At 38.8% G+C, this 26,683-nt stretch overlaps 1 protein-coding gene across 2 annotated transcripts in view; it reads right to left on the bottom strand.

Annotated features, from left to right (window-relative positions):
• Window positions 1-26,683, bottom strand: part of shank3 (SH3 and multiple ankyrin repeat domains 3) — a 189,555-nt gene that overhangs the window by 51,700 nt on the left and 111,172 nt on the right. For both annotated transcript variants that reach the window (XM_018092370.2, XM_012960073.3), the window contains exons 9-13: window positions 26,097-26,213; window positions 23,843-23,920; window positions 11,020-11,086; window positions 10,484-10,817; window positions 1,472-1,623 (exon numbers count right to left, since the gene is read on the bottom strand). In XM_018092370.2, the coding sequence (XP_017947859.1) occupies window positions 1,472-1,623; window positions 10,484-10,817; window positions 11,020-11,086; window positions 23,843-23,920; window positions 26,097-26,213 (748 nt within the window). The remainder of the gene's footprint in view (window positions 1-1,471; window positions 1,624-10,483; window positions 10,818-11,019; window positions 11,087-23,842; window positions 23,921-26,096; window positions 26,214-26,683) is intronic.

The raw sequence follows: 26,683 nt of genomic DNA, 5'->3' as shown, positions 1-26,683 counted from the left end.
CATTTGTAATATGCCTCTGGTCACCAATATGCTCTCTGTGGAAGGGAGGTAGAATATAAAATAAGGAAAAAGGATAAACAGGGGAAAAACATTCAGAAGGGTGCATAGGATGAAAGAAAGAGACAGAATTTATGAGGCAGCCAGAATGATAGTTACCTACGTTATGAACGAGAGCATCTGGAATGGAGCATGGAGAATAAAACAGCCAATGAGACACAACCATATGAGAGGAAGACACACACACAGAGCAATAAAAACACAAGCAGTGAAGAGATCAGCTTAGCTCAGCTCAGCAAGAGAACAAACACCACACATCACAAACTGAACAATTATTAAAGCACATATAAGAACATCAACGTAGCGCACATAAACATTTATGGGCTCATTTACTAACAGAGGTGCAAAATGGCAGCGATGCAGTAACCCATAGCAACAAGAAATCCGCTTTGAACAGTAACGAAAGTCTTATTGGTTTTTATAGGTTTCAGCATTGCTTTAATATTTGCATCTATGTTATGTAAACCAAGGCCAGTTAAACTACGAAACCTCAGAGGAGTGTGTTGTGGTAATAATTTTATACACTCACATCACAGAAAGCTCAAACCTGGTTACTAAATCCATACCTCAAAGGCCCATTGGGGTTAAGTGTTTATTTTTGACAGTACATGCACCTCAGAGGCAAGTGGCTGTCTTAATAAAGCAAATTTTGGTTTCTGAAACACACACCTCAGATGTTCTGTAAAACACGTATCCCACACTGATAGGTCTCATCATTAAACACTCATTGCATGAGAAGAGAGGATTCTGAAATATACACATCACAGGGGCAATAGTACATCTGTTCTAAACACACCTCAAAGCCAAGGGTTTCCTGATAACCACACAACTCAGGGCAGGGACTTCTGTAGCACAAACAGCTCAGGGATGGGTGGCTTCTGAAATGCATACACATAACATGTGGGACTTTCTGTAATACACACACACCAAGTATCATATGCTAAATTACACATATTCTACATTAAGAATCAGTCTTATGAGCATACATCCCACAGGCAGCTGTCACAGACACTTTAGAGAGTAAACCCCAGTATGAGGACACACTTCAGATAAGATGGGAAACATACTATCCGCACTTTACACCACACTTACCCAGCAGTCTCTATCTTGTTTGTTTTATGTAGTTGAAAAGTTACATGAATTCTGCAGCACCTTTATGTAGAACTGGAGGTCTTGATTCCCAAGAGATAATTGTATGTAATAAATGAATATATATGTGTGTGACTGTATAAATATATTTATATACACATATGTGATTGCTATTATAAAGCTCATATGTCTATGGTCCTTAAATTATGTAAACTTTATTTATTTATATTTTTCAGCCTATAGTCTCCCATTGCTGATGTGATTCTTCTGTCATCTGCTGTCTCCCATGACCCATGAGAAGAGAAATTATATGTGTAAGACTCACCCTTCACTCTCTCTCCTCTGTTGAGTTGGATCTCTCCGGGTCCTTGCGGTTCATATGATTTCACTGCAATGAATGTTCTTCCTGGGACAGCACTGTACAGCTTTCTTTTGGGCCCCCGAGGGCCAGTACTCCTCACATCCAGTGGCCCTGGGCTATAAACAAACACATAAGTAATGGTGCTGATTGGGGTGGTATATGCCATGTGTTTGACTGGATGGTTACTACCCCCCACAGTTTCTTAGACAATTCAGCTCTGAGGAGGATGGTGGCCTTTAGTGGTTGATGGGGACCTTGAAGTCTCCATGTTTGTCCTGAAACACTGCCACCAATTCATCGTATAAGACTCAGCTGCCCAGTGAGAGCCTACAAATCTGTAGTGTGTAGCCTATACAAGAGGGTTCCTGTCTAAGCTAATTGTCCTCAGATCACCTCTCCCTTTGCTACAGGTGAGCAAATACACAAAATGGATAAAAAAAGGTAGCACGAAATCAAAAAGGCAATACAAAGGTAAAAAGAAAGTAAGATGATGGGCAAAATAAGTTAAGAATAAAGAGGCCAGGGAGAGGAAAGAGGGAGGTTCCGAAGGATACACTGACAGAGAGGTGAAAAGATGGAGAAGAAGAATACAGCGGAATGTATGGAATGGAAAAGAAATGGTGAGGGCAATAACTGCAAAGGCAGGTGAAAATCTGCAGATAAAAAGACACAAGATGTAATAGAACCAGAAGGACTGATGGATATGAAGACGATGAAGGACCAGCAAAGAGATGGAGAGGAGGGAAAGCACGGCTGTATGCAGTTCTCCCTGTTCTTTTGCCGTTTCAGTTAAACTGTCAGCAGAAGAGGAGGGGGGAGAGTGAGGAGGGAGGACAAGTGGAGGAGGGGGTGTCCATTCATGCTTCTCTCTCCCCCTGGATCTCTCTACTCATTTCCCAGATCCGCTAACCTCCACCTCCCTCCCCCCCACTTTCTAATCTTCAGCTTGATCAATAAGCAGCCCCCACCCTCTATCAATGGCCTTATCGTTCTGGCCTCTCTCTCCTTTACTGCTATTCTTCCCTGACTAATCTCTGACTCTTTCCATCCCTCTCTCCTGTTTTCTACCATATCCCCTCATTTTCTCTCCCCAGCATCATCTCAACTGTTGATTTATCACCCCTGGCTACCTCTTCAGTTCTCCCTTTACCTCAATCTTTCCACACCTGATTTATTTCTCTCATCCGAACTCGCTATACTGAATTTCCATTTCGTTCTCCCTTATCTATAATTTCTTGCTCCTTGGCTCTCTTTCTTCACTTCTGTATTGGCCTAAATCTTTCTCATGTCTTTTTACCCTCAGTCTCTGCTTTTATTTATTTGTATTAGAATCAGAATTCTGTAGCATCATATCCTAATGCTAGTTTAATATTATCCCCCCCAACCTGTCCTTCACATCCTGGCTTTTAAGCATCTTTCTCACCTATCCTACCTCTATTTTGTTAGTAGCACTTTTACTTTTTTTGCAAGCCTACAATGTCTATCTATCTATCTATCTATCTATCATCACTTCCTCTCACACAATACTCTGACTTTCTCTCAATTTCATTCTCTCCCTCCTCTCTCTGCTGGCTGACAGATTTTGAATTACTGCAGAGAGAAAGTGTGTGATGGGAGCTGAATATTAATGTAAGCTTGTGACAGAGAAAGCGACCATCTTACTAGAAAGACCTCTATGTGGTCACTCACTATGAGACTGTGAGGACACTGTGTGTGTACCACACTTTGATTGTATGTGTGGAGAGATTCCATTAGAGGAGTCTTAGTGATCTACCATAAATAGAGAGGATGCAACCAAAACATGTAGAGGTACATGTTTATAATGGTAGAGAGCAAAAGTCACTCTCTTTTGTGTTCAGGACTATGAAAAATGCACAGAGGGTACAAATTATGAGCATTTGCTTGATCAACAAGCACTAGCATTCTAGATGCCATGACTGCAAACAGCTACATTTCCCTTTTGCTTTCCAATGTTAGCTGCCATGCTAGCTTTCTCTTACAGGCCACAGACCATGCCAGTGCTGGCACGTTGAAGGGCCGGCTAGATAAGTGTATTCTTGCCCACACAGAAGAAAACATGTTTCTAAGAGGCTGACTAGCTATTTGGATGGATGTCAAGTTGCAATTTAAAAGGAACAAGACAGTGCAGGCTTTAAGGCATTGCCTAGTGAAAAGAATAATAGAAAACACTAAGCCAATGAAAGAAACATCTCAACAAATTTAGAAGGATGTTTAAAGCTGGCACATGCTTGAAATAAGTGGAGCCAAAAAAGGTTCCTTCACTAGTTAATGTTTGAATGATTATGATTTTGGGTGACTGGCTCACAAGTTAAGAGGATTTCTCCAGAATATACTGTGTATTTACTAGCAATAAATAGGCAACATTTTTCCTTCCAAGCATACCTAACCAAGATATCTCTAATGAACCTCAGTAACACTGTCCTGCAAAAAGTCTTAAATGAACAGCAACAGCCTTAAATATGTTTGAACGTTAGGGGGACAATATATGTTATACATTTGAAACCACATTATATGTAGATTTCCTTAGAGCATTAACAAGGGCACCCCTTTAACTGTGCAAGCAATTGTTTAATAAAGCTAAGCAACAACTCCTGCATCTTTCATGACATTATGGTTAAAAGAGGCAACTATTTTATAGGAATAAAATATTTTATAGGTTATATTTCAACAGCTGCTTTTAGAAGGAAAGGTTTGATTGGCAAAGGTCCCAATTAAATACATGACTAATAATATTCACAAATGTAAAGCTCCCTGGACAGAAAACCAGTTTAACGTTTTTCATTGCTCTGTATATTCTTTGCATCTAGATTTTCTTCAGGTTTCTACACACTCCTTTGTTCTCTCAATGTATTTCAACTCATATACTCTATTCCACCTTCAACACAATTACTCCAAGTACCAAATCAGATTCATGTATTATGTATTGTGTAATGGAGGCCAACTGGTAATGTGGTGCAATGCTACAATAAAGGGGACACAATTCATTTCATTCATTTAATATGCAAAAAAGAGTATAAATGTTAAGGAAAAATAGTGCAAAGACATATTCCAAATCTGTGAAAATATGCAGCACAAGAATTTTCTAAGTGAAATGTTTATGTGTGGGACACAGAATGGATAGAAAGTCTTGGAATGAATAATTAACATGTGCAGGATAGAAAACGTTGATTTGTGGAATGGAATGCAAATGATCAAATGTGGTAGGGGATTTACTTAGAATTAATTTGATGCAGTGGTTACAATGTCACAGGCACCAGAGTGGCCTCTAGCTTATTTTCTCTGCATTCCTACTACCCAAATTCACATCATTATAAATCAGTAAATGGACCTGTAACTGTTAGGTTCCAAAGGAATCTTTGTTGGCCTTTAAAATAAATGTTGTTTTGAGTTTCTAAAAAAGTCCCATGTTGAATAACATTGAAAGCCTTGCAATTGGGTGAAGATATAATGGGCCAAATTTAAATAAATGAGAAAATATTATTTTATGGTTTACAACTTGAATACTAATGGATGAGATTTAATTTGAGGAGAGAAACTTTTCTTATATTTCAGTTCCAGTTTTTCTCCCATAGACTTATTGCATCTGGCTCTATGTGAAAACCTAGAATAGTATTGGAGGAAGTAAGGGTGTGCTGGTGGGACTTTTTGTCTTAAGATATACGCTATTCTCATTGAATTAGATCTGCCCCGATGTGAATACCCTTTATAATATCACCCACTGAATCCATCCAGGTAGAGAATTGTTATGAGCACTTCCTCTGGGGTTATGTGATTTTTTAGGAATAGAATTGGCCTGTTGTACAAGCTGATGCTACAGGGCTCATTATCTCATTCTGATGCTAGCTTCACTGGTTTATATGTACTAATCACTCACAATATACAAATATTGTGAGTCGGTCCCTAAGCTCAGTAAGTGACAGCAGCCCGGAGCATGTGCAGTGAATCAGCAGAAAAGAAGATGGGGAGCTACTAGGGGCATCTTTGGAGGCACAGATCTTCCCTGCTAAAGTGCTGTGGTTGACTTGGGCTGGTACAGAAGCACAAAACATAATGTACAACATTTCTGCCCTACTTCTTAAGTTAGGCCTTAGTTCTCCTTTAAATATAGTTAGAATAGATAGTTTGCTCAGTAGGTTCTGCCCAGTAATCTCAACATGATTTATAGTCTTCATAATCAGTGGCCAAAAAAAGCCAAAACCATTATTTGCAGTAGTTTCTTTGCCCAGTAATCTTTCCACTTGATTTCCACTTTTCATAATCAGTGGCCAAAAAAAGACTGAATATTCAGTGCATTTATGATAGCTTTTATTTCTGCTCTTTTTGCAGCTGTCTTGGCAATGCAGATCTCAAAGCCAAAATTACAACACAATCAGTTTAATATGCGCAATTTAAACATATTCATATATTTGTTGGTAATAGGAGATGAGTCAGTGGACTGTGGATGCCATCTGTGGAAGACTGTGGAATAACACTGCTCTTTGATACAGTAAGTGAAATTCTCTTTCTCTGGGGAAGAAAGTACTTCAGCTACTTAGTAATAATGAAAGTAGTAATGAATGTACTTTTAAAGGAGACATATTGTGTAAAGAACAAGAATGTGCCAGTAAATTATACTCGACTACATACAGAAGGATGTGGTTAAAAAATATATATTTTGAACTGATTTATTAAGAAATTCCCTCAAAACCCTACTAGTCCCACCCATCTGTTCAACCTCTTGCTGCCTCCTTTTTCAGTCTTTGCAGGGGAGTTGGCGGCACTTAGCACACTGCACTGTAGGATAGGAACCAATCAACAACTGGAATGACCTTCTACAGTACTTCCAGCACAGACCGTTAGGACACACCCACCCCTCTTTTGAAACAGGGACCTGAGGTGATCTATAGGGAGCTCCCATAAAAGGGCCTTTTTTAAAGATAATGATTATTTTAGCCCCGAGTGAAACCAGTACCATATATTATTCATTGTTGCCTACGCGACTGGGTTTTCACATATGTTACATGTCTCCTTTGAAAGATATATCAAGAAAGAGTGCAAAGATCAAGTTAATAACAACTACATGATTAAAAGGTCAAGTCAACTATATAAAATATTGAATTTAAAGAGGATGAATAGCTGTTAGATGTTAAAGGACAAGGAAAGGCAAAGTCACTTGGGGGTGCCAAAATGTTAGGCACCCCCAAGTGACTTTAATTGCCTACCTTTTACCCCGGGCTGGTGCCCCTGTTCTGAGAGAACAGCACCAGCCCGGGGTAGCTGCAGCGCTTCCTCCTTCTTGTATCGCTCGCGTGCGCATGCGCAGTAGAGTGAAAAGCCGAACTTTAACAGAGAAGTCGGCTTTTCACTCTACTGCGCATGCGCCGGTCCTGGGAATTTGCCGGCAAAACAAAGCCGGAAGGAGGAAGCGCTCGCTGCAGGTGCCCCGGGCTGGTGCTGTTTTCTCCTAACAGGGGCACCAGCCCGGGGTACAAGGTAAGCAATTAAAGTCACTTGGGGGTGCCTAACATTTTGGCACCCCCAAGTTACTTGTCCTTTAAAGGAGAAGGAAAGGTAAAAACTAAGTAAGCTTTATCAGAAAGGTCTATGTAAATACAGCCATAAGCACTCACAGAAACGCTGCACTGACTTCTCTCTCAAAAAAAGTTTTGTTGTGTCTGTAATTCCTGTGCCACAGACACGCAGCTCTCTGCTCTCTCCCCTCTCCTGCTCCCCCCCCTCAAGAATGCTAAGAACTCACTCCCCCCCTTAGGAATGTGGATCTGAGCCAATCAGCAGGAAGCTGACTCATAGTCTAACTAACTGAGCATGTACACTTGGTCTCGGTCTCGGTGCAGGAGTGAGGCATTATGGGAAATTTCTTTATACAGCTTAGCGTTTTTTCTTCCTGTTTGGCTTCTGATCATCTGAACAGGTGAAATATGGGGAGACTTAAGGGCACTATTGAGACAACTGAAGGTATGCCTGCAGCTTGAGATTAACTCTTTATTAGCCTTTCCTTCTCCTTTAAAGGAACAGTAACACCAAAAAATCAAAGTGTATAAAAGGAACTACAGTATAATGTACTGTTGCCCTGCACTGGTGCAACTGGTGTATTTGCTTTAGAAACATTACTATAGTTTAGTAAATGAAGCTGCTGTGTAGCCATGGGGGCAGCCATTTAAAAGAGAAAAGGCACAGGTTACATAGCAGATAACAGATAAGTTCTGTACAATACAATGGTGTCTTATCAGTTATCTGCTGTGTAACCTGTGCCTTTTCTCCTTTTTCCAGCTTGAATGGCTGCCCCATGGCTACACAGCAGCTTTTTATATAAACTATAGAAGCAAATGTGCAAATTTTACCAGTGCAGGGCAACAGTGCATTGTATTATGATTACTTAAAAACATTTTTATTTTTTGGTGTTACTGTTCCTTTAATAGTTGTTTAAGGGGTAGATGTCACTATTATAAAACAAGACTATTATAGATGATTAAAGAGAAAATATACTCACTTTTTGACATGAACTCATTCAGTTGGAATTATGTATAAAGATGCATAAATACAATCTGAACTTTCGAAAATAATTTTTTTTGTACACAGAAATAATTGATTTAAAAAACTGAAAAGAAACCATGTTACTCTGACAAACTAGATGACACACAGAGCTTTCCTTTTAGTTTGTGAAATCAGGTATGTCTGTGCAAAAATAAAATATACACGTAAATATATATATACACATATAGTATTTATTTTTCTACATAATCCTAAATGAATGCGCTCATGTCAAAAATGGGGCGGGGGGGGGTATATTTTTCCTTTAATAAAGCTATTTCACAAGCAGTATGTATTATTATTTCTTTCAGTTGTTTATGTATGTAGCAATTTATTTGCGAGTTACTAAACCTAATATTTTTCCCATGATGTGATTCATTGACAGATTTCACTTGGTGGAATTGGCTAATTCAAGTCAGCAGTTTTCAGTGCACTATTACAAACTGCATAGTTATTTGTAAAATAAAAAATAGGTAGAGAAAGCACACTAATAAGCCATGTATACTTTAAAAAAAGTAAGAAAAGTAATACTATTTGCGAAAAAAGAATTATAAGCATTTGCTACAATGTAGTGGTTTTGTTACTGACAGTTTCCCGTTAACTTTTATAAGTGGACACTTCCTATACTTTATATAACAAACTTCAAATGTCCATTAACTACAATTTGTCATTGATAGGAAACAAAAATTCCTTTCTTACTCCAAAAGTGCAACTGAACCAGTCTGTGGATTGTCTTTGTACTAATAATTGAAAGGAGAACTATACCGCCCGGGCTATAAAAGTCCCCTTAAAGGGGAACTATAACTAGCACTGCCTTGACCCCCCTCACCTCTCGTTATCGCAGTTTAACAACTGCCCCTATCACTAACCCCAAGGAAAACTGCTTAATCTTCACATGCGCAAGCAAGCATCACCATGTCGGCGATGAGACCTGAAGACTGTTTGCTTGCAGGGAAGATGTCAGCCAGGTACACAGCTGCGCTACTCTGGTCTTTTAGCTAGGGGTTAGCGATAGTTAACAGTTGGGATAGGACAGTTGTTAAACTTAGAAACTATGCGATAAGAGAGAAATGAGGGGGAGTTGAAGCAGTGCTAATTAAGGGGGCTTTTATAGCCAAGGGGGTATAGTTCTCTTTTGAAGCTATCTAATGTATCTGCCTATACAAATTTTTCCAATAGAGAATTCCTCAATTTCAAAGCTGGACAACATTCTGTTAGGCTGGAGGACAGACGTAAACAGTGCACCAGCCTATGAGAACACTCTCTTGTCCCAAAAAAAGATGTTCAAATTAAAGTCATGCTGAAGACTGACATAGATTATTATGGGGTAAACTGGAGGGAGGCAGGGGGGACACATCAGTAAGAAAAGAAGAGCTTTGTTAGGGTTTAAGTAGGCATACTGACACATTCCTGTTAAAATTGAAATGTGTCACGATTCTTTTAATAAATTTGCACGACCAACATGAAGGAGTGTTTAAGGGTCCAAAAATGTTGGCAAAAAAAGAAGAAAGTAGCAGACCACTTTCCTCTGCTCATCTCAAAACTTATATATGGCATCCTTTATTACTTTAACCTATTCCTAGGGGCTGATTTACTAAGACACGATTTCGAATCTGAATTGGAAAAATTCCGATTGGAAACGAACATTTTACGACTTTTTCGTATTTTTTGCGATTTTTTCGTATTTTTTGCGATTTTTTCGGCGTCTTTACGATTTTTGCAAAAAAACGTGAGTTTTTCGTAGCCATTACGAAAGGTGCGCAAAGTCGCGATTTTTTCGTAGCGTTAACACTTGCGCGCAAAGTCGCGCCTTTTTCGTAGCGTTAAAACTTAAAAGGCGCGACGTTTCGCGCAAGTTTTAACGCTACGAAAAAATCGCGACTTTGCGCAACTTTCGTAATGGCTACGAAAAACTCGCGTTTTTACGCAAAAATCATAAAGACGCCGAAAAATCGCAAAAAATACGGAAAAAAATCGCAAAATTACCGATCATTACGAAAAAAACGCAATCGGACGCATTCGGCCTGTTCGTGGGTTAGTAAATGTGCCCCTACTATAACAATTCTTATGTATTCTTTGTTATGCAGATTTTTTGAGAGTTTGGTTTCTCATAAGACATACTGAGCAAAACTCACACACAAGTTATATAAAACTCACTTGGCAGCATATTTGTACTCTTCCTGTATTTTTTAACATGTGTATATGTTCCATATGCTGTGCTGAGTGTAACTGCAGTGACTGGTTAGTCAGGTCTTACAGGGTGTTATCAGCTATGTATCTTACTTTTCATTAAGTCACACTAAATATATTTTTAATACCACTGTTGCTAAACCATCAGTTTACCTACTTGTCACAAGTTACCATTTATTTGTCACTGATGCAAAATTTGTGCAATTGTCATAACATAGGCATATGTGCAGTTACCTGCTCTTGCCTCGTCCTCTTCGAAGGGTGTGGGTGTCAATATCTCTTTCCTCTCTGGCACGGTGCAGTGACGGGGAGCGGCTGTGTGTGCTACGGGAGCTAGTAGTGCTCGCAAGGCTGCTGTCCCCCACTGCTGCTATCCCGGAGACCTCTGGACCCTGGGAAAGCAACTGTGGGGGCAGACCACGGAGCGAGGGCACTGGGGAATAGTGAGCTCCATCTGAGTTGAGGTTGTTGTCACTGGCAGAGCGCTGCAGGAAGCGCGGGGATGAGAGACCCACAGAGCTCACAACACGTCTGCGCTTTGTGTAACTTGGAGTCTCCCGAAAAGGCACTTTAAGGAACAGGAAAGATAAAAAATAATGAATAGTGAACTTAAGAAAACAAAAACAGGTAGAAGTGACAATAAAGGGAATAGGATGTGGGAGCACGGTCATTTATAACATTCACCAATCTGTGGTGTATGCTTTTTACAAGTCAAACACACAGTCTGTATAAATTCCTCTTACAATTTTGCTTATGTTTTAGCAACGTACCAATGTCAGATTCTTTGTGAGTTTTGATTATTTCTGCAAGTTCAAAATTTCCTGCAATAATGGCAACCTGAAGGGACACCAAGAAAGAAAAAAAATTACATCATGAAAAGTAACTGGAAGCTGAAAGATAAAAGGGGACTCCATCAAAAATATTTTTCATAATGAAAGAAACTTTAATTTTAAGCAGTTTTCCAAATATACACAAATTGATTCTTTGACTCAGCAATTTTAAAGTTAGGTGTAATGCAAGCTTTTGTCCTCCCAGACTTCCCAATTCAGTATTTAATATATTTGCCCCAAATCCAACACAATCATTCCTTAAAAATATACAATACACAACATTAACTGATTGTAAAATAGTAATTACAGACCAGATATAACCACAGATTTATCTCCTCCACTATTAACATAATATTCTATGTACATAGGTCATGAGCATCCTGAAAAGAATTGTACTTCTTACGTACCCCTAGCCATAAATTCCATGTGCCAAACAGAAAGACTGCAAAATCCAAATATCCACTATAAGTGAATGCCTTACCTAAGAACAAGTTAAAGATCAAGCAACAGAGAACTATCAAGAAATAGTGCACCCAGTACCTATCAAAAGGTAAGTCAACAATCGAGTAACAGGAAAGAATACCAGATTATTTATGTGCTTTTTTGGAGCAAAATCATGAGGTGCCACCAACACATTCAGTGTAAGCACACTGGTATAATGACTCTCTGGTGTGAAGTTGGAGGTCCTTTTGCACAATGTTGCCACACTATACTAGGACTTCACAAGAAAGAGTAATTTTGTTCATGTCATGTCTGACCATGTTGACCAGAGGTGTGCCCAGGAGCAAAAACAGAAATGTCCCTGGAAGCAGGAACAGGTGTGTGTACTCTTGACAGAACTCCCTGTGGAATGCATGTACTAGATAAGAAGCATAGACAGCAGACTGTTTTGCCAAGGAGAATTCTTTGGGATTAAAGCTTTTACAATAAATATAATATTGTAGCATCCCTCTAGATAATCTAGGAGCAGGACATTGTAAATTGAAATAGAATAGGTTGGACACCACAGGCTTAAGAAGACAAAGGTGAAAAACATTAGAAATATGCATCTTAGGAGGATGAATCCAATAACAGGGAGGTGATCAATAAAAAGAATTGAGTTTAAAGGAATACAACTGGGTAAAATTGTAGGCTGTGCAAAATAGCAAAAAAAAATAAAAACTGTTTCAATATAGTTAGTTAGCCAAAAATGTAATCTATAAAGGCTGGAGTGAACAGATGGCTATAACATAATATCCAGAACACAATTTCCTCTTGTGCATCTCTCTAACTTGTTAGTCAGTCAGTGATTTGAAGGAGGTTAGTTTGTATTTGACCGACCTGGGTGCACAGGATCAAAAGCAAACAGTTATGTCCTGTGTGTCCTCCTTCAAGTCACTGTTTGACTAAAACAATAGAGAGGTGCAAAGGAAGATGTGTTCTGGTTATTACATTAGACATCCTTCACTCCAGCCTTTATAGATCTTCAGACTTTGTAAGTGGTGACAGGGTAGGCTCTTAAAGGAACAGTAACACCAAAAAATGAAAGTGTATAAAAGTAACTAAAATATAATGTACTGCTGCCCTGCACTGGTAAAAGTTGTGTGTTTGCTTCAGAAAGACTACTATAGTTTATATAAATAAGCTGCTATGTAGCCCCAGGGGCAGCCATTCAAAGGAGAAAAGGCACAGGCACATAACAGATAACAGATTAAACACTATTATTCTACAGATCTTATCTGTTATCTGCTATGTAACCTGTGCCTTTTCTCCTTTTTTCCAGCTTGAATGGCTGCCCCCAGGGCTACACAGCAGCTTATTATATAAATTATAGTAGTGTTACTGTAGCAAACACACCAGTTTTACCAGTGCAGGGCAACAGTGCATTATATTTTTTATTACTTTAAAGCTCTTTCATTTTTTGGTGTTACTGTTCCTTTAATATATGTGTTACATGAGGCAACAAATTCTTTAACATCTATTTTAAAGTAGGGTCACCAGACAGCCTGATTCAATAGTTCAGTGTCTTTCATGCTACTACAGGTAGATGTCCAGCTTGTTCAGAGCAATGCCTCTTCTGGAATATAGGCATGTGTATATTAGGGAGAATAAAGGCTAGTCCGACAGGAATTTCTTGAGGAACAGCAGATTGGATGATCTCAAGTTTGAAGGAAAATTGTGGCAAAAAAGGAAACAATAATTGTGGGGTGAGGAATAATAGGGTATTTGTATGTTACTAGCTTATCATTCTTGACAAAGCACCAGTCTTAATTTTTTATGAATCTTGGGTCATAAGTAATAATAACATTTACCTGTCTGAAATTATCGGGGTATTTACTAATGCTGCTTTGGTTTTTTGATGTGTGTGATTTTGTTTTCACATTTTGTCTTTGTGCTTTTTAAATTCGGATCTTTAAAAAATTACTGACATTTGTCACTAGGTTTCATTAGAGCCTTAAGGTTTTTTTACATTCTTACGATCTGGGTAGATCGTATTAGGCTGAGTTGGATAGCGGTTTGTTTACAGTTGCAAATGTTATAGTTCTGCTTTCTGCTTTGGAAACAGCTCTTCTATGTGCAAAGTGTTTTTACACCAAGCGAGCAAATCTTCTTCCTATATGCCCACCTACTGGTGGATGATATTGGGCTAATTCGATTAATTTAAATGGCGGACAAAGGTGCTGTCGAATCGGGGACTGCATCAATGAGCCAATGCGGTCCCAGATATGACTGAAAAATCAAACCTGCCCCATCGAGATCTGCCCAAGTTCAGGCCAGATGTCGGTCAGGGAAGCCTGTTGGTGGTGTCCATACATGGACAGATAAGCTGCAAAATCAGTCTAAAGGACCAATATCAGCAGATGAAATTGGCCCTTGTATGGCCACCTTTTGAGATAACTGATAGTTAAATCTTTAGATAAAATCAAGACCAAGACAAACCCCAGACAATCTCAGAAAGTTCTTGGAGAATGGCTAGACATGACGCAGAAGTGTCAAAAATATTTTTCGTGTTCTTTTTCTGCTTGTCAGTCATTGACCTATATGTATGGCATAATTAGATTATGTAACAGTTAAGACAAGTCTTTCTACTAAGCTGCTATCATAGCCCCATTATTTTAATCAATTTTGTAGTTGGGATCCTGAATGCAACAACATACTGACTGGCTGTGCAATTTCTTTGGCAGATCTGCATCAGGCAGGAGTCAGCTATCATTTGGATTTTCTGGAACATTTCAAGAAAAGCATTATCATTCTATATGACAGGGTTATTCTCTTGCCAAATAAGGGATGTCTATGTTAAGGCCTCTTCCACCAACAGGAATATTTTGTAGCCTATCTTGTTACATTTAAAACTAAAGTGATATAGCTGATGCTCACCTTGAATGAGGCATGGATTACTGAAGCCCTACAATATGGGGGTGAAAAGAGGCAACATCTGAGGCTCAATGGACAAAGTAGGACTGCAAGCAGAAAGAGGCGGTTCAGGAGAAGGTCTAAAAATTGCCCAAAGTGCTCTTGCTGTAACTTATAATGATCCACATCCATATGTGAAACATTACCCCTAAATCAAATGCAGTTGCTTCAGCAGAGTTCATGTCCTAATTGTACAGTCAGGCCCTTAAGGCCTTCTGAGGTAGAAAGACACTGTTACTAGTGTAATGCTGAAATGCAGTTCAGTAAGCTAAAGTACTAAAGAGACCAGGCAGAAACGTAATCAGTAGTCAGGCAAGTGGCGCCTGTCAGGAACAGGCTCAGGGTCAAGTGCCAGACTTTCAATAGTGAACAAGGTACCCACTAATACAAGGTAGACCAACAGTTGGGCACTTCAAAGTCATGTTATTCTGGACAGAGACATATCCTTTTGTTGGCCAGAGGTGTACCCTAAAGTGGAAGTCTCTGAAAGGCTAAACTTAACATTACCTAGTACCCTCTGATCAGTCTAAGCATCAGTGTGGTGCTAGAAGCTATTTAATAAAAGTACTGCTTATTGAAAGGGTACAAAGGAGTCTGGGGCACTTGAATACTTACTCAAAAGTACTGCAACATTATCCAATATAGCGGCACAGCTGCCCTACCACATTACCAGAGGAACAGCCAAGTCCAATAAGGAGGTTGCATTTGGCTGGGCTTCACAGTTTTATTGCCACAGTAAGAGTCCTTAACTCTACATAGAACTTTTCCAATTGCACCATAAACCTGTCTCTTTTATTACCCCTTACATTGACCTATTTTCATAAAATAATTTCCTAGAACCAGTTAACTTGCTCTTGCAGTGTGTTACTTCTACCTTTAGAGGTCATCCACTTGCTTTGCTAGAGCTGATGCTCTGAATGTTAAAACTAGGGAAGAAACAGATTTCAGCATTTTTAATCCTAACACAAAGGAGCTATAATGTTGGTAAAAAATAAACTGCTGAATCTGTAATAGTTATTTAAACTTTTTTAAGGAGTACAGGTATGGGACCTATTATCCAGAATGCTCGGGACCTGGTGTTTTCTGGATAAGGGATCTTTCCGTAATTTGGATCTCCATATCTGGAGTCTGCTAAAAAAAATCATTTAACTCAATAGGATTTTTTTGCCTGCAATAATGATTGCTTATATCTTAGTTGGGATCAAGTAGAAGTTACTGTTTTTTAATTACAGAGAAAAAGGAAATCATTTTCAAAAATGGTCCCATACCTGTACAAGCATTCTAATAAAGTAATAACTTCAATGCTTTTCTCTTAATATGTTTTTAAATTTTTAACATGGGCAGAACACAATGGGCTTTTGGCATATAAGACATAAGATAAAAGGAAACCTGGACAAGGGGGGAGAAGGGGGGGGGGAAGGGGTAGAAAAGGGAAAAGGATGGAAGAACTTCACTGAAAGTCCCTAGGGACACATGGAAGATGGAGAAACGAAATAAACATGCAAACTCACTGGTAGAACCTGGATCCCAGAGAGAACTCAACAGAGGCACCCCACACAGTTTTGTTTGGTTTTAGTTTGAGTAGTTATAATACCATCTTTTTTCTCCCCATGTATACATCTTTTGACTTTTACTTTTCACTTCCCATCAGGTCGAGACTCTAAGAAAGCAAGACCCTGACTTGCACAACCTACTTCCCCCACCTTCCCCTCCCCCCTCCTTTCCAAAAAAAAGTAGCTTTTGGCAGAGAACTCAGAAATCTTAACAAGCTTCACCTGCACTTAGATACATTGTTTCTCAGACTTAATTAAATAAGTGGGCTTTTGGCAGAGAGCCCAGAAACTTAACAAGCCACACCTGCACTGAGATACAATTGTAACTAATAAGCTAAACAGGTCTCTTGGGGGGACTGAGACTTGCAGCTTAAGGGTGAAGCTGAGCTACTAGTAGCAGCTACTTTTTCATGGCTACTCCACAAAATTGCTTGCCATAGACAATGCTGAGAATTGCCTCCTCTAAGGGCTCTGGCACACGGGGAGATTAGTTGCCCGCGACAAATCTCCCGTGTCTCCCCGGATTGCCATCCCACTGGCGAAAATGTAAATCGCCGGTGGGATGGCATACACGGCGGCACGATTTCAGTGAGATCGCACAATTTTCCTCTCGAGGCAACTTGCGCGATCTCACTGAAATCGCGCCGCCGCGTATGCCATCCCACTGGCGAAAATGTAAATCGCCGGTGGGATGGCAATCTGGGGAGATTAGTCGCCCGAGAACAGGGAGTTTTGTGCGTGTGCCGCAGCCCTAAAACACACATAGAGAGAGTTATCAGTAAATGATTAGCATTGTCTATTTTGGAAGGCATGACAATTAGCTGCTACTAGTAGCTCTTTGTGTCTTCATCCTAAAGGGCAATTTCAGTTTTTTTAACAAAACTGTAATAACACATAAAACAAGACCCCAAAACCACCAGAAATGTTTTCAAACTTTAAATAACCTGCCAAATTTAGTCAAATGGGAGTGGTATTTAGGGGGTGTGGTCACAAAAAATGGGTATGGTTAGAAAATTTCACCACCCTGCGTGCGGCATTGCTTTTTGTCCCTCTTTCCATTTTCAAAATGTTGGAAGGTATGCTATATAGGAAGCACATACAGAGTGCATAGCCAGTTAGGGTTGCTGACCTATAAATAAAGCTGTTGTGACAAATGTCTGGTATTAGCAGTCTAAAACTAATATATAACACTAAAATAGCAAATAGTAAATAAATGTAAATGATACAAGAGGACCACTGTAAGTTATATCAATTCATATTTGTGCTTTTAACAGCAGCAAAGGAACCCAGGAGGAAACATGTCCCTTGAGAAGTAAAAGGCAGCCCAATAGTTGGTGTGTGTTCCTAGCAAAGAATCCAAACTTGACAAAGTGACTTCCTTGTAGATCTTTCTACCCACAGGCAAACTAGCTAATTTGGGTATGATCTGTGTCAGCTACTAAAGTGGATATGCAGGAAAATGCTTCCAATTGATTTAGCCAACTGTTTACCAGGACCTTTTGATTCAATATATTTCCCAAACTTACAGTATATTGTAGTTGGGTTAGCTATTATCCATGGTACTGAGAATTATATATTAATTCATGAATTAAAACTGTGCTGCCTAAGGAATTTCTCAACGCACAGGCCCAGGACAACCATACTGCACTTGGACGTGTTTTTTAAATTTGTTAGAGGAGCAAGGTGGCTTAAGTGAGACACCCTATTACTAGATAGAAAAAGCTAATATTATTATGGCAGGGTTCTTCAGGATACACCAAAGGGCAAGAACAACAAAAATTTTGTTGCGACTATGCCACATACCTTTAATGTATAACACCCCCTTTATATTACAGTTATGCTATAATAGTAAAGGGACGTGTAGTTTACATGATGGTGTACATATATTTTTCTCTATAGATTATACCACAGTGGTTACTTTATCATTATTCTGTTTTATAGTACAGTCGGCACTTAATGTTATCTACACTTATCTTGAAGGAGTACTGGTGCTATATAACATTCAGTATAAATACCTCCCTGGGGAATACTTAGTTTAGCACACATCAAATCACAGTACAACATGAACTGGCAATTACACAGTAATAAACCAAATAAATCACACTCTAATACAGCAAAGCGGAGACAGCATTAGCAATGTAACAATTTCATATACTGGAGAATTTCAACACAGAAACCAAGGTAATGGGGTCATCTGAAAAGAGGAGGCAAGGGGTCTCCATCTCACACACACAATTCTACATTTCAGGTTTTAGGTCACAATAGTCCTGTTTCTCACTGTGAGCTCTTATTGTGAAATAGATCAAAGCACACACTGTTTTTAGCTTCTAAGTGAAGGGAAAGAAAAGGAAGAAGAAAATAGAAAAGAAATACAAGAAAAAGTCATATAAATAGCAGTCAAATGTTATTTTGAAAGAGCAATATGAAACTTTGACACAACCGCAAGGAGAATGGCTTGCATCAAAAATAATTTCTTCCTGTGATCTCAATTATACATATGTACATACAATTGTGTTATAAAGTCCAAAGCAGTAACATCCCAGACAGCCTCACTGTCCACTATTGAATAAGAAGCTTAGTGTAGGGAAGCTGGTTCAAAATCTAAGACTAATGTAAGGCGTTCAATGTCCTTTATCACCTGACTTACCTGGGCTGCCATCAGAAATCATGGAACTTCATACTATCATACTGTTAAAAGTGCCCTACTCACCAGGGGCCCTCAGTGAATGCCCTGGTAGGTAGACCTTGTCAGCCCAAATAAAAAAAAAATGTTTGGCTACACCAACCATTCTTTTTTTTTAATTAATTATTTCCTTTACTTGCAATTGTCTATACTTGGGCCATGTGGCAATATGCCATCTGTAGTTGAAAAAAAAATAGGGAGGGGTCTCTAATGGGGAGGGGCTTGCCTTAACTGGACTGCTAGGACTTACCCATCAAACGGACCACCCTCAGAAACCAACCCTTATGTCTGATAATACCAAATGTAGAACAGTGCAATTTATCAGTGCATGTTATTTTCTAATTACAGTGGTAAGCAATAAATGAAGCTTATTTTTTTTGGCAATTGCTGTTATAAGAAACAGAGTTATAAGGAATAAAGCAGCCTGTAGGTAGCGGAATGCACTGCAAAAGCTTGCAATGGTTAATTTTCTGTTATGATTGCATTTCCAGAGCAGATGCTATTCCTCCTTCAGTACCTTAAATGCTGCAGCAGCTCTCCCCCTTGCAGTGTTTCTCTGTGGCTCTCTTTCCCCAATGGCTGAACCTTTACTTTATTACTATAATTATTCTGGAAGTTTAATGTGTTTGTCTTGTCTGCTGGAGGCAAGCTACTGTCCTGTTTAGACATCTCACAAATGGAAAGGTGAGTATAGTATTCAGGAGTCAGTTTTCCTCAGCACTAAGGTGGCTGGTGATAGAAAACACTTGCAGACAATAAACCGGAGTCTTCCTCAAAAAAAAAAAAAAAGGAAACATAGTGGGAGCGGGCACCATGGTAACACCCCCCTATGTTTGCAAAATGTTTTTTTTTTATTTTTAATTTTCAGGATTCTATTCAATGGTCTACTCTTGAAAAGCTACCACATTTACATATATCTGGATATTGCTTGCCTAGACGTGACATGACTACTCCAAGAGAATCAAGCCAAATAGATCTCAAGGTATGGAATGAGCTGTCTCACTAGCTGACACATTGATTATATTGACAAGCACTGAGGGCAATCCTGCTGGAGTGGATGACAGCTACTGAAGGCAATCCCATTGGTTTGGTTACATTTTACCAGTATTAAGGGGGGATGGGGAGAACTGTGGTCCTAATTTATACAGACAAAGCTGAGATACAGAAAAAGAGAAATCCTCATCCTGCAGTAAAAATAATGCACAAGCATGTGCTAAAATGGCAACTTGAGGGACATAATTAAATAGCTCTACAATTAGAAGACATGGATATCAGTACAGTGAAACCTCAATTTGACATATTGCCTCATTTTACGCAGTCTTGTGGTCCCACCGAATTTTACACCAATTTTTTCTGGTCCACTAAAAAACATAGCGGTTTTTCCTGTAATTCAAGAACTTCCTCATCATATATGGTGACAGACTGTTTATTGTTTAATGTAAAATAAAATATAACATTCAGATGAAATGTAAATAAAATATATAAAAAAATATATATATATATATATAAAATGTATTTTTCAGACTGGCACACACTTTTTAAAAAATAACAATCTTTATTGTGAGCACATCGCACAAAGATCCAATGTATGTTTCGGTCGTTCTTAGGACCTTTCTTTAGGATGGTGATATATAGAGGTATAGGATCTGTTATCCAGAATGCTCAGGACCCAGGGCTTTCCGGTTAAGGGATCTTTCTGTAATTTGGATCTCCATAACTTTGTGTCTGCTAAAAATTATTTCAATACTGAATAAACCCAATAGGCTTGTTTTGCCTCCAATAAGGATTAATTATATCTTAATTGGGATCAAGTACAAGGTACTTGAACACAACCTGAATGAAGATGTTGGGATTTGTATTTAATGGATGCAGGGCACCAATATACATGTATAAGAGGAAAGAATGGAAAAAGCAGTGATGAGACAGTTCAGGTTCCTCTTAGAACATATAACTTTCTATGTGCTTTCTATGAGTTAATCAGTGTTATTCTGAGATGTTCATTTCATTTACAAACATATCTGTGCAAAAGCACATGTACACAATAAATATCACCATGGGGTATGTCTTCATGTATACATAAATGGCCATACAGGTAGGTAAGACATGCTAACAGATGGCTCTGTTTATTGAAGGGGGATGTGCTAATACCAGGCTGACAATAATCCAGATTAAGGGATCATCAAAACATCAAAATAGACACAGAAAATCTTTTCATCCCTGGGACATGAGGGCAACTGGTGTCTTTGCAACTATCTTCAGACTCACCCTACCATTATAATGCAACTCCTGCATTACAGTTAGAAACAACTGGGCTCACTGAATAAATCCTTTAAATTAAGTAACAGTTTATTAGGTAAGGTCAGAAACTGTCATCAACAGCAGTTGACATCTACTGAAAAACAGATGAACAAAAAAATTAAAAGGACCAGTAACATCAACAAATATATAAAAAAAATGTATTGTTAAAGTAGTTGACTGAGCACTGAAACAATTTCATGGTAACATGGTTTATATGAAAAATGTTTTTATCCTGACGTCCTGTAGAATACTTTGACCCCTGTTTATCTACATGTGTACATTATGTTTATTCTAAAGTTCTGCTGTACAGTGTTGCATACATGATGGCAGCAATGACTGGCTCTACAGTAACTTCAGAAGCACTGTAGAAGAAGTCTAGAAGAATTTTAGAATCATAAACAGTAAGGTATGTGCAACTAGCAGTAATGGATATCTTCAATAATGTTGGTGTGGGTAAATAAATAAATGAGGATGCAGGTCAACAGGTCGCAATACAAGCCTATTTGGCTCTGCTAGCCTTCTTATAGGTAATCCTCATAAAATAGTCCCCACCCTATGCTACCCTTCCTTTCATTCACTCTGACCCCCCCCCCCCCCTCAAATATAGTTAATGATATTCTTTACAGCCATTATTTCTCCCAAAAAAGCAATGCCAAAAATATAAGTTATATAGAGTTTATAAGTTAAATAACATCATATACTATCTGAAAATGCTTTTCCCAAAAGCCAGAGATATTGTGGCATCAAGCCCACCCTTGCAGTGCAATATTTATTCAGTTTTCCCACTTTACTCATTGCTTCTGAGTGTATACACAAGAAGTGCCCAATTCTAATATCAGGGAGTCAGAGAAGGTAAAATAGGTTATGCATCTAGCAAGAAAGGGTTGCATTCTGCAAATGTGCAGGAGATCATTGTTACAAGCCATATCCCACAGAAGAGAGGTTAAAAAAAGAATTAATAAAATAAACTCCAATACAAATACTAAAATACAAACTACTGCTCCAGGACATTAACATTTTATTGACCCCTTGTTACAAATTACATCAAACAAGCTCTGCTGTGTCTGGAAATATGGTTCCTTGTCCATTATTAACCTAGCAGAGGAACCATCCCAGCAGAGGGTCAATTAGCATTCTCTTGCTAGAAAATGGGCTGCATATGGAACAATGTATGTGGGGGTGAGCCTAAATAAGGGGACAGAAAAGTGTTTTGTGGCAAGGCACACTGGAAGAGTGAGGAGAAAAAAGAAAACTGTGCCTGCAACTGAAATAAACAGCCTGAAACTTATACTTGTAATTGTCTCCATATTACTATCCCTGACCCACAGACCTACAGCCTGGAACATCAATTCCTGCACTAATACTAGCCATTACAATCAGCACATCTAAGGTTGGCAAGGGAGGACCCTTTTATCTATCTATCTATCTATCTATCTATCTATCATCTATCTATCTATATATATATATATATATGTATATATATTTTTTTTTATATGGCTGGTAACTTAATAAGTCATCAGCAAGGCTTGCAAAGCCCTTGTATATCTCAATACAAGAACTAATAGTTTAAACTGAATCCCCTGTAGAGAATGAGCTATGGCTTGCTAGCACTCAAATAACAAAGTATTTTTTGAAAATTTGAAATTCTAATAGAAAGTTACTAAGAATTCACTGTTGGTCTCCTCAAATATTATAGCTAGGCTGCAACCAGATGAGCTAGTGTCACCTGCAGGTGTAAATTGTTGAAGAGCATTTGTTTGTTGCTTAGAAAATGGCTTAAGATATTAATGTTTATTACTTGCCTATCACCAACATTGGGCTTGGCAGAATTAGCTAGGGGTTCTTGCAGTGCAGCCTACTGCAGTGAACTTTCCACTGACATCAGGAGTGACTTGACTTACAACTCATTTATATGCTTACTACATTCATCAACTTTACAGAGTGCTGCTAGATTTCTCATCAAGTAGGTTGAGCTCTCCAAGCAAGTGCATAAGGATTCGTTACAGAAACTGTGCAACCATGGAAAGTATGGCATGTGTGTGTAGGGGAGCTGTGTACACTTGTCTCTCCTTTGTGTTGTTACTGTGCAAGGAGGAGGAGCCCCCACCCTCTGTGTGAGCTGACAGGAAGGAATTGAGAGGGGAGGTGTGCTGGAACAAGGAAGCAGAGAGACAAGCAAGGTTCTGGAAGCTCCCACAGTGTTCTGTAAAAGAAAGTAGTTGAAAAACCCCCAGTGGCAGAAAGCACGCGCTTTTTAGGGTGCGGAAGGAAAGGGGGTCCTGTACAGGGCTCTGAAGAGCAAAGCGTGCTCTTCTCAGGGCACGGAAAGCCAAAGGGAGTGCTTCTCGGACTGTGAAGCATTTGCAATATAAGTGGGGATTCCCCTCAGCAGTTCAGAAAGTACCGCCTGTGTTATGTGAGTGAAGATACCCCTGGCTTGCAGGCTGTATATATGTCTGCAACTTTAAAGGTATAGCGTCCTGCCAATAAATCCATCAACCTTTTCAGTGTGTGTGTGTGTGTTGTGGATCAGAGAAGTTACCCAGGGAGGGGTACCACAGTTCAACCTGTCCTGACCCTGGGTGGAGGCACGCCATTTAATAGTGTACCTGCTCTTCCATATAGCGGAGGCACAGGACTCCTGTAGCGGTACTCCCATGCAGTAGCATAAGAGGGCTATATGTGGAAGTAGTTGCAAATTTACGAAGTTTAACTGTATATTACAGGAATATAATTAGAGGTACAAATTGCATGAAGTTGTGTTACCTGAGATTAACTGGCATAGTAGAAATCAGCTTTAAAGCAACAAGTCTTATATCAAGTTTTATTGCTGTACCTGGAATGCAGTCTGGTTGTTGAAATTTCGAATCTCTTTACTTGCCCCCCGGAAGAGAAGAACCCGAGCACAGCTCTCCTGTTGGGAAGGAGAAAGTTCAAGTCAGGAAGGAGACTACATATCAGCACATTAGTTGGCATGCAAACCATACATACATTCACCTTCCCTTTAACCCACCATCGCTATTTAGAAAACACTAATATATTTTCCTGAAATTAGCTTCTACATACAGACTACTAACAAGTCCCTAATATCTAAGTATGTATGCTTAATAATGCTACGCACTGTCTACTGATTATTACGGATGTCTTCTTTCCACAGACGTCACAGAATGTTGCCTGACACCATTAATGTCTTATACTGTAATCCCATGTGTTGTTTTGTTAGCCTCCTGCTTTAGTTTCTTTTCCCTAAAATATTTTCATTTTCTTTTAATTAACATTAAAAATGACTGCTCAAATAATGCTAACTTCAATCAACATCAATCCAAGTCTGTGGGACAAACATTGAAATCCTTGTGCTTACTTTTCAGAACGCTGAGAAACGTAACTCCTCCAGCCTCATCCATAATACTTTAGGGGGCAGATTTATAAAAATGTGAGATTAGAGTGCACCACAGAAAAATTCACCCACTTTCTATTCATTCATTTTAGAAGTGTATTTATCAAATGGTGAACTCTAACTTTCACCCATTTGCAAATACGCTTCTAAAAATACCATAGGTATGAATAGAAAGTGGGTGAATTTTCTGCGGTGAGCTCTGATCTCACATTTGAATAAATCACTAAAAATATCCCATGCCTGTGGTACTGAATGCAAAATCAAATTATTCCTTTAATCTCCATTTGAGTTACTTCTAAACTAAATTAATTTCAATGTATTTTTATTTTTCTTTAACTTACAGCACTGCCCCATCTGTAAATCTAACTCTAGTTGTGAATCCAAAAAGATTTACACTCCCTCTGTTGTTATCCTTTAATCCTTTCTTAGGGGAAGGTTTATTAGAGCACAAGGACCATGATTACTAAAAATTTGTATTTTTTCTAAACTTTAGAACTGTTAGTATTGTTATAAGGATATTATCATTAAAAAAGTACGACTTTTTCGTGATACCCTCATCATTCCACACAAAAGTCTTACTTTTCGTACTTTGTGCAACAATTCTGAAAGTTTCGGAATTAATTTAAGCTTGGGTATCATGACTATCTTTTGGGCAGGTTGGAGCTGCAGAGTGCTATTGAGTCCTATGGAAAGCTTCCAAAATCATGCATTGAAGTTTCAAAGTCAGAAAGGTTTTCGCGCCGTTGACGATCATTCAGATACAAAAATTTCGTAACTTTCGGATCGCTACCACGATTTTCTGTATAAGCACGAAAAGAATTTTCGAACATCAGAAATCATCATGGTTAGTACGAATTTTTTCCAATCGTACTTAGAACAATCCGAAATTCAGACTTTAATGAATGGGCCCCTTAGTGTTGTTAAAATTTGAAATAATTAAATTGAACAGCTTAACTCCCACCACTGCCAGATACTTTTTTGTGACTTTTTTTTAAACTAATGACCCATTAGTTGTTGTATTTCATCTTGACCTTACTGGAATACATGCACAATTGTTTAAACTAAGGTTTCTATTTTTTTTGTATAACATTAATGTGATGTCACAAGATGGTGACCCTGTTCACTTCATTATACCTTGTTTTATCAAAATGTCAGTATTATCAGGGTAGTGGCTTTACATGACGTGTAATTTTATTTTCTATGTAAATAGGTAGCTTTATTGTCAATGTATACCATATGTAAAATGTGTTTCCCCTATGTGTGCAAGCAAAGTGGCCCTGGCAAAAATGAAACAGCCTAGATTTTGGCATAACTGCAAATACTTTTTTCTGTTTGTAGTTATGTCACATGGTTAGGTCTCAGTAGGGATGCACCGAATCCACTGAGGATCCGGCCAACCCTGAATCCTTTGCGACGGATTCGGCCAAAGACCAAACTGAATCCAAATCCTAATTTGCATATGCATAAATAGAACCACACTCTTTGTGTGCAGTGAAAAATTTTCAACTTCCTTGTTTATGTGACAAAAAATCACATTATTTTAAGGATTTGGTTGGCCTGGATTCAGTCAAATCCTGCTGAAAATGGCTGAATCTTGGTTGAATCCCTAACCGAATCCTAGATAGGTGCATCCCTATGTGTCAGTACTTTCTTGTCTGACCCAGCAGTCTATATATAGTTGAGTCACTGTCACCTGATTGTAGAGTGCACAAAGGTGCAGAGCGCTGTTCCCTGACGCATTCTGTGCTCTCATATCAGCTCCATAAAACAGGAGATGCTCCAAATGTTGAACATGCCCATACCGACAAGCCTGAGAATCAGATAAAGCAAAGGTGCAAAGAGAGAGCCAAAGGGAAGGAACAAAGAGAGCCGACAGAGACAGAGAAATTGGAAGAAACAGACAGAAAAAGCCCAGGTCAGACATGTAACAAAGGTTGGTACATAGTGAAAATAAATCAAATAATCAGACCAAAAAGGTTATGGAAATATTAAAGAGATGCCAGAATGAAAATATAGACAGAAGAAGTGTCAATGGCCACAGAAACAAAAACCACAAACAGCAAATAAACGGGCAAAACAAGACATGTCCATGCGATCAAGATAAAGTAAATGAGAGCCAAATAAAAGGTTTGAGGCAAGTGAAAGGAAACCAGATGCAAAGGTAGTTAGGAAAAGAAACATAACAACAAAAGCATAAGGGCAAGAAGAGAAAAATGAATATTGGGAAAAAGAGATAAGAACAAGTAAATACAAGAAAACCAAAATTCTATGAGCAGAGTG

Source organism: Xenopus tropicalis, chromosome 3, assembly GCF_000004195.4.
Source record: "Xenopus tropicalis strain Nigerian chromosome 3, UCB_Xtro_10.0, whole genome shotgun sequence".
In the NCBI taxonomy this organism is placed as follows: Eukaryota; Metazoa; Chordata; class Amphibia; order Anura; family Pipidae; genus Xenopus; species Xenopus tropicalis.
The sequence above is the reverse complement of the archived record's forward strand: the minus strand, read 5'-3'. Positions and strand labels throughout refer to the sequence as shown.